The following is a 15995-nucleotide window of genomic DNA, read 5'->3' as shown; positions in this document are numbered from 1 at the left end:
TCCTTTCCAATGGTGCCACATTAGAGGCTCTTTCAGGGTCAGGAGAATGAAACCCATCATTGTTACTGTATTTGGCATATCAATATGCCACGGGGAACTTGCCAGGCTCTTCCTTGTGGGCAGGAAAACTCTTGGTAGCTTGCCAAGCTAGCTGGCAATGGAATCATATCATTGGAAATACCTTCAAGGGTACAGAGGGTAGGGCATTTGCCTAGCATGTGGTTGTCCTGGGTTTGATCCCTGGAACCCTATATGATCCCTGAGCATTACCAGGAGTAATTCCTGAGTGCAGGGCCAGGAGTAACCCCTGAATATCACCGGGCATGACAGTCGTTCATTGCCCCCTTCCACCCAACACACACAGAAGAGGGGAAGAAGAGGAGGAGGGAGGAAGAGGAGAATGAGAATGAGGAAGAAGAGAAGGAAGAAGAGGAGGAGGAGGAGACTTCTAATGTAAGGTGTGAGATATGGATCCAGCTTCTAATTTTTTTTACAAGTGGTTATGTAGTCAAACTACAGAGCTGACACTACAAGAATGAGACCACACTGAAATACGTGCCTGTGGAGGGAAGTTGACACTGGTGATGGGATTGTTGTTGGAACACTGTGCCTGAAACTCAACTATGAATAACTGCAAATCATGGTTCCTCAATAAAAAATTAATTAAAAAAAGATAGGAAGAAGCACAGCTTGATGGAAGTGTGAAAGCAGGGGTAGTTAATTTTGACTGCAGGGTTTTTGTGGCTAGTTTCAAATGTTATAAGCCAAGAACATCTTCAAGTGTTCATTTGAGAATTATTGTCAGAAGCTGGACCCTCTTTAAAGTGGGCATCACTGATTTATCTGATTTCCCCATCTTCATCTAAAATCAATGAAAGAAACAGGCCAAAGATTGAAAACCGGGAAGGAGGTGGGGGGAGAGAGAGAAAATCAAGAGGTAAGACTGATATGAAGGAGAGATCAAATGATCATCTTCTAGAAAGTCTTAAACTCACAGAAATCTTAGGAAAAATAAAGTTCAAGCACAGTGCTAGAGAGACAAAAAAGGGGTTGAGCACAAGTTTTGCTTGCAGGTGGCCTGGGTTTGATTTCCATGCAGCTATGGTTCCCCAAGAACTGCCGAGAGTGACCTCTGAGCAGTAATGAGGAATAGGCTCCAAGCACTGCCAGCTATAGTCCCCAAACAAAACAAGTTGCTTAGTACAGAAATTCTATGTAACCCATATTGATAATCTGGCCAAGGTTGTGTTTTATGATTTGGAGTAGTAGGAAGCATTTCTTTGTTTCTTTTGTTTTATTTCCTCTCATTTCTTTTGCTATTAACTCAAATTCTGAGTGACCTTTTTGCTCTGTGAATTTTGCTAGTACAGAACAATTTTATTGGAATAACTAAAATGTTGGGGGTTCCTTCTGAGTTTAATGTTCTGCTCCTTCCCCAAAACTGGCAAAGAATACTGGTAACAGCAGGAAGGGTCCTTGAAGTCAAATACACCATTCTGTTTAAGAACCAAATTCTCAAGTGCACTGGATTTACACTGCCATTTATCCTTGAGAGCCAAGGTGAGGTGGAAAAGGGATGACAATCTCCTTTTTTTTTTTAGGTGTCACACAGAATCTTGTCTTCCTAAACCTTTATATTTGTGCCAGTGAATAGGACTTAGTTGTACGTTCTTGAAATCTAAAGTAAAGACTGCAGGCTATTTGACTTTTTTTTATCCTTCAATTCCCTGTGTCTTGGTTTTGCTTTATTTTGTTTTGAACCTCATTAGGTTTTCTAGAAAGCAGAACTCTTATCTTCTGTCTCCTCTGTTCTCTGTCCACCTCCCCACACATGTACATATACATCTACATCGTATTGCAGGATGAAACCATATATCCATAGCACCACTTATTAGCAGTACTGGTAAAAGACTTAACAACTCTAGGAATCTGGAAGTCATGGAAAACCTTGCAGTTCTCACATTTAAACAAATGTTTTTTAAGGAAAAGAAAGTTTAAGTGTATGCAGCACCTTGTTAATGTTCTTTGGGATTTTTAAGGCTCTTTGCTAGTTTAAGAAACATTAGTAAAATTATCATGTTCAGTCTATTAAATTTAGAAGGATAGTCTATTCAGGAAGTACACATTCACTAATTGAATTTACTTTGAAATGTTTTTAATTTTTTATACCAATGAGGCCTCAGGCAGCTGAACTTGACTTCAACTTAAGGTATAAAAGGTCGAAATTAGAATGTATAAGTGAGCAGTGCACCACGAGGGGTCACTCTTGAGCACAGAGCCAGGATTAGCCTCTGAGCATGCCAGGGTGGATCTTAAAATACTCTTTCTCCCCCCTCCAGAAAAAGGGAATGTTTGACTGGCTGGGGATGTAGCTCAGCCGTAAAGAATTTGTCTTCGATGTGTGAGGCCCTGGGTTTGATCCTGGCACTGTAAAAGAAAGGAAGAAAAGGAAGGAAGCAGAGAAAAAAAAAAAGGGGGGAAAAAAAAGAAGGAATGGGGGGAGGTCATGCCAAGAAAACAGCCCAAAGGGCTAAAAGGCATACTTTGCATGTAGGAGCCAGGTATGGCCCAAAACAAAAGAAAAAGGATAAAATTTTTAAAAGAATGTATGAATGATTTGGGTTCTCTAATCTACTGTATGTAATCCCAAGGAATTTAAACTACTCACCAGTTAATACAAAGTATTAAATTTAAATTATAAATTTAAATTATAACAGTTTTTCTACATATATATGCATATAATCATTGTCACTGTCATCCCTTTGCTCATCGATTTGCTCAAGCAGGCACCAGTAACGTCTCCATTGTGAGATTTGTTGTTACTGTTTTTGGCATATCGAATATGCCGCGGGTAGCTTGCCAAGCTCTGCCATGTGGGCAGCATACTCTCTGTCGCCTGCTGGGCTCTCCGAGAGGGATAGAGGAATCAAACCTGGCCTCATGCAAGGCAAACACCCTACCCGCTGTGCTATCGCTTCAGTCCATGCATATATATCACTCGATCACTGTCATCCCATTGTTCATCAATTTACTGGAGCAGGCACCAGTAACATCTCTATTACACCCAGCCCTGAGATTTTAGCAGCCTCTCCTTACTCGTCTTTCCCAACGATTGGAGGCTCTTTCAGGGTCAGGGGAATGAGACCTATCGTTACTGTTTTTGGCATATCGAATACACCATGAGTAGCTTGTCAGGCTCTGCCCGAGCGGGCGGGATACTCTTGGCAACTTGCTGGGCTCTCTGAGAGGTATATATACATATTACTCTATGATTTGTTGCCTGCCATCTGAACTCCATCAGATTTGGTGTGGTAATTTTGGAAAATGGGTCGGAAGTGTCTTATAATGTGTTGTGCAGCTGCAAAGCAGCCTGGAGCGTGGCAGCGGTTGGGTAGTGGAGGTTGGCTACTGGGGCTGGGTCCCTTGGAGGGGGAGGGCTCTCACCTGCCCCACTCTAGGGCGCCCCGAGTGAAAACAGCCTGGCGCAGAATCCGGTGGCCACACATTGATACACACACACACACACACACACACACACACACACACACACACACACACACACACAAACAGAAAATATTTCCCTCTAAGATTGGTTGCCTCCTACTTTGAACCCCATCAAATGTGGTGCGGTACTCTTGGAATATGGGTAGGGTGTGTGGTATGAAGTGTTACATTCTTGACGGTGCCATCCAGGAATAGGTCTATTTGTTAGACTCCCCGGGTGTGTGGAGAGTGGCCTTGAGTGTGGTGGCGGTTGAGTTCTGGAGGTTTCAACTGCTGGCGCGGGGTCCCTTGGGGCAGGGAGGGGTATCACCCACCCCACTCTGGGGCACCCCAGTGAAACAGCCTGGTGTGGGTTCGGGTGACATATTTGTGGTGTCATGTTATGCTCCCTTCTGAGAGAGAAGGATATGAGACTCATATTACTTTTTTTTTTTTTTACTGGAAGGGTCTAGATATTTTTTTTTTCTCATGCAAAAGTTGTATGTCCCTTCCCCTTTAGAAAATGACAGATGGAGAATTCAGACACATCTTCACTGAAGATGAATAAAAGCCAGACAGACATATACTATAACATTTTTATCTAAAAACATTAAAGAACAAGTTAGAGATATTAGGTTGAGATCGGAGTGGGAGGGAATTGAGAGACCTCAGACCTCAGGGTGCCTCCTCCCACATCGTTTTGACAGGTGGGGGGCCTGCAGTGTTCAGATATACTTGGCAGGTTGTGGAAGCATGATGAGTCTATGCTTGGGTCCTGCAGGGATTGAACGCGGGCCTGTGCATGAGGGTATGCGTTGCAGCCCTTTGAGCTGTTTCTCCCAGTCCCTCTGAGGCAGCTCTTGTTCTAAGGGCATTTGTTATTCATTAAGCAGCTGAGAGGCCAGGAAATGGCTTCCCGACTAGGTGCCTGCCTGGCAGGCCTTGAGGCCCAAGGGTGAGGCCCTTGCACTGCCCACATGCACTAAGCCCCATCTGGCAGCCGTGCCTTCTCTGCCCAGAGGCTTAGCTGTGTGGGATTCTTGATGTCACAAGTAATTTCTGGCCATACTGTAGTCAGGTGTGTCTCAGCACTGTAACATGAAAAGTGTGACACTCTTCCCCTTCCACTTTCTCCCAGGAGCTCCATACAAAAACAAACATACATGATCACCAGAGCTAGGGTGGGACCCCCCTGTCCATGAGCACGTATGTGCACTGCCTCGACCCTGGTGAGCACCACAGCTTATAAGCTTGTGATCTCAGGCAACTGTGCATTAGTCCCCAGCTGAATTCTGCAGCCATAGCTGCAAGCCAGGAAATTTGGTGTATGACCCTTAGCAAGCCCACAGGCAAACGTTCATGCATCACCACTGAGTGTGTGCATGACCCTTAGACATCTCAGCAGCATATACAGAGGGAAGGGGGGGGGGAAGGAAAGAAGACACTGAGAAACTGAAGTTGGTCATGTGTGGGGAAATAGCAAATGACTCTTCGAATTAAACAGACGAGGAATCACAGGTGGATTGAATCAACCAGTTTTGAATCACGTGCGTGATGGGGCTGGACCGATAGCACAGCGGGTAGGCCGTTTGCCTTGCATGCGGCCAACCCGGGTTCGAATCCCAGCATCCCATTATGGTCCCCTGAGCACAGCCAGGAGTAATTCCTGAGTGCAGAGCCAGGAGAAACCCCTGTGCATTGCCAGGTGTGACCCAAAAAGTTAAAAAAAAAAAAAATCATGTGCGTGAACCAAAGAATGTGATGTTTTGGTTTTACATGAAGGTAGATACCAGGCTTAGCATAGAAGAAAACGTAATTTTCCAGAGGAAGAAAATACTATCATAGGCTACCAATTTGTATTTAAAAAATGAAATTTCAAATATGTTGTACAAACCCAAAGAGACTCATAGAGATATGAAACTTAATAAATGTAAGTCAGTAGAAATAAATGGCCTTTAAAGATTCCTTGGGGATGATTTGATCAGACATAGACCTAGGCAACCCTTTTTTGTTTTTTTCCTCAGTGACAATAGCAAGTGCTTATTTCTAAAGATAGGGAGCAAACATGAATAAAGCTTTACATCAGTATGTTTTTTGCTCATCATTCCTTAAGATCTTGAGAATGGAAGAGTTGAACAAAAATCACTAGTAATCATGGGCTCTCTTTATAACAAAAATAACTACGTATTCATACTAGAGCATGTAGAAGGTTGCAATTCTGCAACCTTAGTTAATCTTGCAATTCTGCTTCATGATAAGGAATATTTAAGTTTTGGGAAACTTGGGGGGTGGTAGGAAGAGAGGAAAACCCCTTAGGACAGTTTTTCTCAAATTTGGCTCTCAAATCGTTCTTGAGGAGAAGCTACATATTTTTTTTTAGGATTTATTTTTTATGTTGTTTTGTAGGTAATTTAAATCAATACACACTTGCTCAGAATTAGCATCTCAGGTAGCTCATTTGCTATTTGAGTGTGGCCACATAATAGTAGCATCTGCACCTGTACCTCTAATCCTTATAGCACCAAATAACGACTAGCCACACCAAACCCTTTGTGTGTAGTGTCTCAAACTATGTCCTCAGATTCTTCAAAGAATTGCTGAACATTTTCTTTTAGATCTATGAGTGGTCATAGTTTGGAACACGGGTTCAGAACGGTGATTCTGTTTTTAATTTGTTTACTTTTGTTTGGGGGCCACACCCAGTGATACTCAGGGGTTACTCCTGCCTGACTCTGCACTCAGAAATTATTCCTGGCAGTGCTTTGGGGACCGTATGGGATGCAGGTCTACTGCATGGAAGGCAAGTGCCCAGCTGTCCTATTTCTCTGGCCGCCAGAGCAGTGCTTCTTAAGATTGGATGGGGAGGGTTTGGTGACCCCTTGGGTTAGTTTGAAAAAGTACCTTCAAAATACTCATTGTTTTCATGCAGTTCTATAAAGGTAATCTGAACAAAGCAATAGCAACCTACTATAGATTCATATTGGAAAAGGAACTCGAGATAAATTTGATTGAGAAGCACTGGCTTTGAGAGAAGCCAGTATCATTGGCATGGAGTCTCTGGAGAACAGAAGCCATCAGACTGGAGAGAGAGAACAAAATGGAGTGTGATGACTAGCTTCTGAGTCACGTAGAGCCTTTCAGAGCCGAGGTTCAGAGCTTTCAAGAAGGGAGACATGGTCAGGGTATCGGGGAATTCAGGGAGTGGGCTATTCGAGCAAAATTGTGAAATGATCTGCTCCCAGTAGAGAATAGAGGTGAAAGTGGAAGCACAAATAAACAGTCTGTGGATTGTTTTATGATGGTAGCAGCGAAGGTACTCTCTCTAGAAGAGCTCAGATAGTTCAGTGGGTAAGATACTTGCCTTATACACGACTGTCCCAGATTTAATCCTCGGCATCCCATATGGTCCCCGAGTACTGCCAGGAATTATTCCTGAATGCAGAGCTGGGAGTAACCTCTGAGCATTGCTGGTTGTGTTTCCCCCCCCCTCCAAACAAAAAAAAATCAACCCTAGTTGCTGTGGAATTCCTGATGCATTCTGAAGCAATATTCTATAGGATTTGAGGATGGATTACAAATGAGTGTGAGAAAAAGATAAGAACGAGGGAAACAGATTTGCAGTTCATTGAATGGAAGAGCAGAGCTGTCATTTGAAGATGGCAGGACAATGAGTAAAGGTAAAGGTTGGGGTAAAGGTCAGGAGTTCAGCTGAGATGTCTACATGGGGAAAGCTAATAGGCAGCTAGACATAGGATGTTTCGACAGAGTAGTCTGGGTTGCAGATATAAACTTGGTCGTGTCAGTAATTAATGCCTATCGAAGAGAAAGGCTTAGTTTAGGACACATAGCAAGGGCTAATCACAGAGCTGGAGTATTTATAAGAGAGAGCAACACAAAATTACAAATGAGATAAGAAAGCAGGATAAATAGAAAACTCAAAAAAGATTTTTTTCAAATAAGCAAGTCCAAAAGGTCAGTAAATACATGAAAAAGTACACACCCTCAGCAGTAAACAGGAAACACAAAATAAACCACAAGAATACAACTAGAGAATTCTCAGGCACCATTGTCAGAGTGGAAATGATTACAGCTGTTTTGAGTGCAATTTGGCATTTCCTAATAAACTTGAAAGTAGTTATTGACCATGGCCCAGCCATTCTCCTCCTGGATATACGTGATATGTGCAGATGCGTGCCAGATGTGTAGAAGGATGTTCTTTGTGGCACTGGAAAGCCAGCAGTGACCCAAATACCCTTCATTATTGAGTGGATAAGTGGTGATAAACTTACCCAATGGGTAAACTGTAGCCACAGTTTGACATAACAACATGGCTGAATGAAGTCACAAGTCCAGAGCTAAAGAGATAGTACTATGGCTATGCACTTGCCTTGGATGTTACCAACCCATATGTGATTCCTGGAACCACATAAGGTCCTCTGAGCTCTGCCTGAAGTGATTCCTGAGCACATAGCTGGGAGTAAGCCTTAAACATTGCCAGGTATGTTGTTCCACTTCCCCCTAAAAAAGGAAAGAAAGAAGACAAACCAAACAAAATGAATGTCTCAAAAAATATAAATACATTTATTTTATTTTATTTTTGCTTTTTGGGTCACACCCAGCGATGCACAGGGGTTACTCCTGGCTCACTCAGGAATTACTCCCTGGCGGTGCTCAGGGGACCATATAGGATGCTGGGAACCGAACATGGGTTGGCCACGTTCAAGGCAAACACCTTACCCACTGTGCTATTGCTCCAGCCCGTCAATACATTTAGTTTTGGTTAAAAAAAGATTCAGAAAATAGTAAATATCTGAGAATTAGAATGATCTATTAGGGGTTGGGGGCTATGATTGAGAAGGGACACTGGGCTTTGGGAGAATAGGCAGTGCTTTATTTCTTGCTTTGAATGATGATCACTAAGAGTAGGCCAGTTGTTACTAGTAGCAGTATCCTTTCTTTTGCCTTGCTGCTTAACTTCTCCTGCAGCTTGTTTGGAGAGTCTATAGAGGAAATACGCCTATTATTTCTCTGAACAACCTTTGCAAGCATAAGGTGTTTTCCAGGTGGTCCAAGTAGATTTGGTCGTGGCTCTTACTAGAGCTAGAGCAAGCAGGTTCTTTATGAATGACAGAATATGTCCCCCTGTCCTCCAGGCCAGGATGACAGCATATGTTGTGAGAATGAAAGAGACTTTAAGATAGAGATCGAGGCTTTCATCCTGCAGCCACCTCTCACATGTCTGTGACTGGGCAGATGTTTTCTCTCTCCTAGCTATAGTTTTCTCCCGGTAAAAAACCTATAATAGTATCTGTCATAGAGATGGCTTAACGCACAGTGATATACCTGTGCTTGGTACATAGGAAGTACTATGCAGTGTTGGCAACTTTTAAAGCTAATTTAGGGAAAGGATACAGAAGACACCTAGACATCAGAATACACATGAAGTACAACGTGCTCACAACAGCCTAAAGGAAAGGGAGTCACACTTCAGTCACGCTGAAGGTGTGTGGGGGATGATGCCGGGGGTATCTTTTGAGCTGGCCTCCTTCCAGGAAGTTGAAGGAGAGATTGAGGCACAGATTGAAGGAGAGATTGTACCTTAGAGGGCCCAGCAGAGCCAGTGGTGCTGGGGCAGGAAATGTGTTGGAGTCGTTCAGTGTGACTAGCAGGGCTAGCGTGTAAAAATGTGAACTGAGTTGTTTCTAGAAGGGCTTCCCTTCTTTTTATTAATTACCTTAAGAAACAAGTCCTGGAAGTCCTGATGCCACAGCTTAGAGGGACAAAATATCTGCCCATAGTCACAAAGATGTGAGACAGGGTGCCAGGATGAAAGCTTTCCTCTCTGGCTTCAAAGTCTGATGAGTTATCGTATGCTTAACAATCAGCTCTCAGTAACTTTGTAAAGCATGGCTCATTAATAAAATTAAAAAAAAAAAAGTCTTTCCTTCTTAAAACATATACTGCCACATTGGGGGACATTTTCTGTCATTCACAATGAACCTGCAAGCTCTAGCAGCCTTGGCAGTTGTCAACAAACTAAGGATGTTGTTGTAGGGGCACGTTGTGTTCATTCCAGTGGTGCCAAGGAAGCTGGTGATGAGTGTTCTTCATTGAGGTTCTGTGATTTACAATACTGGTAATAATGGTTTCCCGTATATTGTAAATCATAGAACCTCAATGAGCAACATTCATTAGCAAAGTTGAGGGCACCATCTTGGCGCCTGCTATGACTTCATGCCTTCTTGTTTCCCTGTGCTAGTGTTAGAAGTATCTGATCACAGATTTGGGGTGCTACATGTTGAATGTAGGCCCCGGGTAATTAATGCACCATAGAAATCTCTTTCCAGTTGTAGTTTGTTGCCCCAAGATGGGGGTTCTGTCTTGGCAATTACTGTCTCACTTTACTTTGTGTGGGTGCTGTTTCCTCCCTGGAGAAGCTTTGTTGGCAAGGACTTCAGGTTACTTTTTGCATTTGCATTGATCCACATTTGGTGTAAGTTGCGGAGATTATAAGAGGATGTAAGCACAGGTTCTACCTGTTTGCTTATATTGGTCCTGCCTACTTATTTAAATAGGCCGCAAGTTTGCTTTGGGACTTCACATTTAATCATTCAATATAAGTCTCAGAGTTTAGTTTCAGATTTATAGTTATAGTTTTGCCTGTGGCTTTTTTTTTTTTTAATTTTTATTAAATCACCATGTGGAAAGTTACAAAGTTCTCAGGTTTATATGTCAGTTATACAATATTCAAACACCCATCCCTTCACCAGTGCCCAAATTCCACCACCAGAAACCCCAGTTTACCCCCCGCCCCCACCCCCTACCCCCTACTGTATAACTAATGAATTTCACTTCATTTTTTCTTTACCTTGATTACATTCCATAATTCAACACAAAACTCACTATAGTTGACATAACTCTCTCTCTCTCTTTTTTTTTCTCTTTTTCCTTTTCCATATTTTTTTTTTTTTTATTTTTCCCCTCATCCCCCTTCCTGCGCCTCATAGTATGGTGTACTCCACGCCACGTTGGCCAGCGTGGGGCTTTTGCTTAGCTCATAGTCCAGAGGTGGCTGTTACATTAAGAACCTTCAATATTTCAACAAAAACTTACTGTTATTATTTGGAGTTTCCCCCCCAAGTCTGACCTGTTCAAATGGAACCCTTTCACATTGATGACAATTATAAATGTTAAGTCGCGCGGACGCTGCCGCGTCCGCGCGGTTTTGGATTTCTGTATAAAGTCCTGGGAAAATTCTGCCAGAAACCAATTCCTAAAGCTGTCTCTGGTTCCCGCTTGTTCCACATCCACCGGCTCTGCAGGGGCATGGGCGCCCGGGCCGAAAACCCGGCCGGCCGGAGCCGAGCACGGGCCCGACTAGGGCTGGCTCTGTATCCTGCGGCTGTTTCAAGTTCAAAGCACACATTTTTTATTTATTTTTTTTTTTTCCGCGCCACCAAGTTCGTACCTTCTCAACGGACCCACAAAATGTCGGACACCACGCCTTCTCCCGGAGGGGAGAGAGACCAAGAAGGAAGGTTCTTTCCTCCGTTAGCCGGCGTGGGGCAAATTGCCTGTGGCTTTTTTTTTTTTCTTTTTGGGTCACACCCGGCGATGCACAGGGATTACTCCTGGCGGTGCTCAGGGGACCATATGGGATTCTGGGATTCGAACCCTGGTCGGCCGAGTGCAAGGCAAACGCCCTACCCGCTGTGCTATCGCTCCAGCCCCCTGCCTGTGGCCTTTTTAGTTAATGTTTCTCATGCTGAGTTCCTGGGAACAAACCTTCATACAACCCCAGTTCCATTGAAAATGTGCTGCCAGTGAATCATCTGTTAAGTAAAGTGTTTTCAGTTTCAGTGTTTTTTTTTGTTAATGTTAATAATATACGCCTAAGAGATTCATATAAACTCTTATCATACTATTTGAGATTGACAGAATGTGTAAAAATTGATTTTGAAAAAAAAATTTAATCTACTGAAGCATTTTGCTTTAGACATATTTAAAGCAAACACGAGGTATAGGTTTTCTTTCAAACATATTAACAGAGTTTGCTTGACTGTACGTTGTTCTTAGTTTAAATGATTTTTGTTCTAAATCTAAGGATCTCTGGCCTTTCTGGAAGATTGAAAATTGTTCATAAAGTTTAAACATTCTTAAGGATGTTAATTGGAAATTAAAATTTTTGTGTCCAAATTTTATACCAAAACTTAAAGATGTTAACTCAGAAAAGAAATTGGAATTTATCTTTTTCTTTTTGTTTTGGGGACCACACCATAGATTCTCAGGGCCTGCTCCTGGCTCTGCGCTTGAGGGCAATTCCCAGTGGTGTTGGAGGGACCTTGTGCCCAGAATCCAGCCCAGGCCTCTGTGCAACGTATGGGCTCAGGCTCCTGAGCTGGGTCTCCTGCCTCTCTGATAGCTGGTACAGTTTGTGCCAGCTTTCAGTGTTTTTTTTGTAGCATCATAATCTTTCTAGGTTGACGGGATCAGAGAGAGAGTACAGTGGGCAGGACATTTGCCTTGCACATGGCCAATCTCGGTTCAATGCCTGGCACCACATATGGTGCAAAGAGAGTGCAGAGCCAGTAGGAAGCCCTGATGTGGCTCAACAACAACCAGATGTGGCTCAACAACAAAACAAAACAAAACAAATGTGCCTGTGAATTCAGGGTTCAAACCCTGTTGAAGCAAAATAATTTTAATTTATGTGATACCTGTGTGAAATTAAGAGTTTGTGAATATTTTTCTGCCAAACTGCTGGGGCAAACTCTGTGGTTGTTTCTCAAGATCCTTTCCCTAGCTCAACTAGTTCATCCTGTCGTTGATTTTACGATTGGGAAGTGCTTTTGCATATTGCACTTGATTTCTCTTTGGTTTTTCTCCCCCTCCTTTCCTCTTTGTCTCATTTTTATTGGCAGTTTCTTTTTTTTTCTCCCAAGGAAACTAGTTTTTAGGGTTCTGTTCAAAACCTCTGTGCCTGGCATCTGAATTGCCTGGCATCTGAGCTATGGCAGGACAAAGCAGGGAAAGTGGTTTGCTTTCTTTACAGTTCGATGTCAGGATGTCTTGATAATTTCCAAATGGGCTGGTACAACCTAGAGCCTTGACTTGAGTGCTTTACCATCAGGTTTTTCTTAGGGTCTATCTCTTGAGAGGAAGAGCCTCTTAAAATCCAGACTTTATAGATGTTATTACTAGCTTAATCTGTATTCTGAAAGAAAACACCTAATTAGATATTGACAGTGTTAGACCATCTGTCTAAACACGAGTACTTTCTTGTAAACCAATGGAAACCTTACCTTTTGCTAGATTAACGTTCTGTGACAAATGCTGCGTGGTGACTAAGAGAGTTTTCAGTGTTAGAGCACATCATTTATTGTCTTAAATTACCTCAGGGTAAATGTAATTATGTTTTCTAAAGGGAGGTCTTTCCATTAAAAAAAAAAACGGAGCTTTTGAAATATTATAGGAAAACATGGATACCATTCAAACAGCCTTATGCAAATAGCTTTAATGTTTTAAGACTAAAACCATTAAATATTGTTTAAACAGTTCATAAATTAATTAAGAGCAACAGTAATTTCTGATTATAGATTTCACCTCTTACATAAATCTGCAGATATGAAACATAGCAAATGTTTATGTAAATTGAAACGATAGATGATGTACTTGTTCTGCGCATTGCCGCCCCCCCCCCCTTATGTTTATTCATTGTATCCGAAAAGCTGGCAACTCTTGCTCTTTGTCCATTCCTCTAAGGTGAGGTTGTGCTTTTTTTTAATTAGTACTTGATCTCACAGAACTGAAGTTTTAAAGAACTAGATAAAAATAGACTTGTCACTGTAAGCACCTCCTCATATCTGCTTCTTTCCTGGATCCCTGCAAGGCTGACCAGTGTTTTTTTGGACTTGCACATCAAAAGAAGTTGGTGGAAAAACACCATCATCTAGTCAACATTTCCAGTCCTAGACAACTATGTTAGATTTCAAGCCCCTCCCTCCTCTCCCCCCCCCACCTCTTAACCAAGTGTTTAATTGGAAATTGTGTCAGATGTAGATAGCTAGGTGTGGCCATTTTGAATGTGATCAAAGCCAGCTGAGTTTTCAGTTTTCCATTGCATTCTGTGCTGGGTTTACAAAGACAGTAATGCAGTTTGTGATTTATAATTGGGTCATACTAATGACCAACATATATACTTTTTATACTTTTTATTAAATTCTCATGTACAGTTCCTGGCTCACAGCTTAAAGGGGGGAGGGAGGCTTAGACTCTCCTGGTTGCTGAGAGTAGTAGAGGCATCTTTTGTTAGCTGAATACAGTGAAGCTCGAAGCACCTAAGGTTGGTGCCTGGTTTCCAGGAGAATCAGCCTTCCATTGGGGGACTGAATTTCCAGGTTTATCCCCTCCCTGTTTTCCACAAACCTAAGAAAAGGAGAACTAGAGATTGAGTTCAGTTGGTAAGGGCCCTGGGACTGAATCTCCCAGGCCTAGATGTTGAAGCTTCCATAAATATCCAGGAGGGGTTTTGATGTACTTCTGGGCCAGTGAGTATGTGGAGATCTGGGGAGCTGCACCCCTGAGGCAGGATACAGAAGCTTACCATTTCTTTCCTTCGCTGGGGTCACAGTAGGCTGAACACCCCACCCCTGAATCCGAAGTTGACCCCTGGCTGGCATCCTCAGGATGCAGTGGGCAAGCACTGGTCTGGGGTTCAGAGAAGGTTGAGTCTCACGCTGTTGCCTTTTAGCTGAGATCTCTGTGTTGACAAACTGACCATGGGGTGATACACAGCCTAACACACTTGAAAGACCAGTATCAGAGTGTGTGTGTGTGTGTGTGTGTGTGTGTGTGTGTGTGTGTAGAGTGGGGAGGGTGTTAAGATTTTGAAGGTAAAACTGAAGAGTGTCATCTTAAATTTAATCCTCCCCATGGTTCTGAAAGTATCAGTTTCTGTTACATCATTCCCTCCAACCCCTATTGTAGATCAATAGGGAATATTAGAAATAATGCAAAAGTATTGATGAGAACCCCCAATCTTTATTTGTCCACTGGTTTCTTTTATTCATTCCCTTTTGGTTCTGAAGATAAAGATACATCAAAATAAAACCAGAAAAGTTTTTTCCCAGGGGCTGGTACAGTGGATAAGTTGCTTGCCTTGCATGAGGCCAACCTGGATTCAATTCCTGGCATCCCATATGGCCCTCTGAGTGCCACCAGGAGTAATTCCTGAGTACAGAGTTAGGAGTAATCCCTGAGCATCACTGGGTGTGGTCCCCCACCCCTCCATAACAAAATAAAAAGTTTTTTCCATGCAACCGTAACTGTTTTTCAATTGTTTGAATCAGTGTGCATTTTAAAAAACACATAGTAAGTGGGAAAAAATCATTATTTTGCTTACTTTTGCTAAATCATGCTTACTTGTATATTAGAAATAGTATTAAAAGTCGGGGCTGGAGGGATAATTTAATGAGTAGGGCCCTTGCCTTGCATGTTACCAAGCTGGGTTCCGCCTCCAGCTATGACTCCTCTAGTACCTCCAGAAGTGAACCCTGAACCCAAATAATAATTTACTAAATTTGTTTTGGGATTACCTCTCTCTATGAGTAGGATGTAAATCTGAGTAAACTAATTCAGTTATTAAAGCTGAATTTTTTTCCTTAATTTTTACATTCATTGTTTAAAAACTACCAAAAGGAAGATGTTGAAAAGTTTTTATCCTTTCCTTGTCTCCTAACTTCCCAGTATGTCTGTACGGAAGCAACCATATATGTGTTTAAATATTGATTTTTTTTTAATTTTGTTTGTTTGTTTCGGGGCCACACCTGGCAATGCTCAGGGACTCTGCACTCAGAATCACTCCTGGTGTTGCTTGGGAGTGATGGGATCCAACATGGGCCAGCTGTGTGCAAAATAAGTGCCCTACCTACTAATCTCTGGCCCCTAAAAATTGAAATATGCCTTTAATTGTAGCTTTAAGCTCATATGTATGTATCTGCCCTGTCAGTTTTTGGCTTTCGGTTAAGAATGATGAAGTGCTTATGACTTTACACCGTAATGTTTAAGGTCATAAGCCAGAAGCACCAGGTAGGAAAAATTTACTAGGTGTCTATTTGAACATTTGGGAAGAAATGGCTTTTATTACACTTGTGTGCAGGTGTCCCTTACTTGGTGTCACCTGCATCTCTGTGGCTTTTCAGTATCTTGACGTCTCCATCTTTGTTTATTTTCCAGCTGCAGCATGAGAAAGCCGAACTCGAACAACACCTGGAGCAGGAGCAGGAATTCCAGGTCAACAAACTTATGAAGAAAATTAAAAAACTGGAGAATGATACGATTTCTAAGCAGCTTACGTTAGAACAAGTAAGAATCTATAACTTCCCTCACATACGTATTTTTTCCCCTGTCATATCAGGACCTTTGTTTACTCTTTCCAGCTTAAAGCCTACTTGACGAACATAAGTATTTCAACTTTTTCTTCCTACCCTGGTGACTTCATTTCTGAAGTAAAC

General features: G+C 42.3%; 1 protein-coding gene across 1 annotated transcript in view; it reads left to right on the top strand.

Moving 5' to 3' along the window:
• CCDC6 (coiled-coil domain containing 6) overlaps positions 1-15995 on the top strand; it is a 133704-nt gene that overhangs the window by 71009 nt on the left and 46700 nt on the right. Inside the window, exon 3 of the mRNA XM_012934496.2 lies at positions 15718-15846. Coding sequence (XP_012789950.2) covers positions 15718-15846 — 129 coding nt within the window. The remainder of the gene's footprint in view (positions 1-15717; positions 15847-15995) is intronic.

The sequence above is a fragment of the Sorex araneus genome, chromosome 5, assembly GCF_027595985.1.
Source record: "Sorex araneus isolate mSorAra2 chromosome 5, mSorAra2.pri, whole genome shotgun sequence".
NCBI classification, from domain to species: Eukaryota; Metazoa; Chordata; class Mammalia; order Eulipotyphla; family Soricidae; genus Sorex; species Sorex araneus.
Note: the sequence above shows the minus strand (reverse complement) of the source record. Positions and strands in the feature narration are given on the sequence as shown.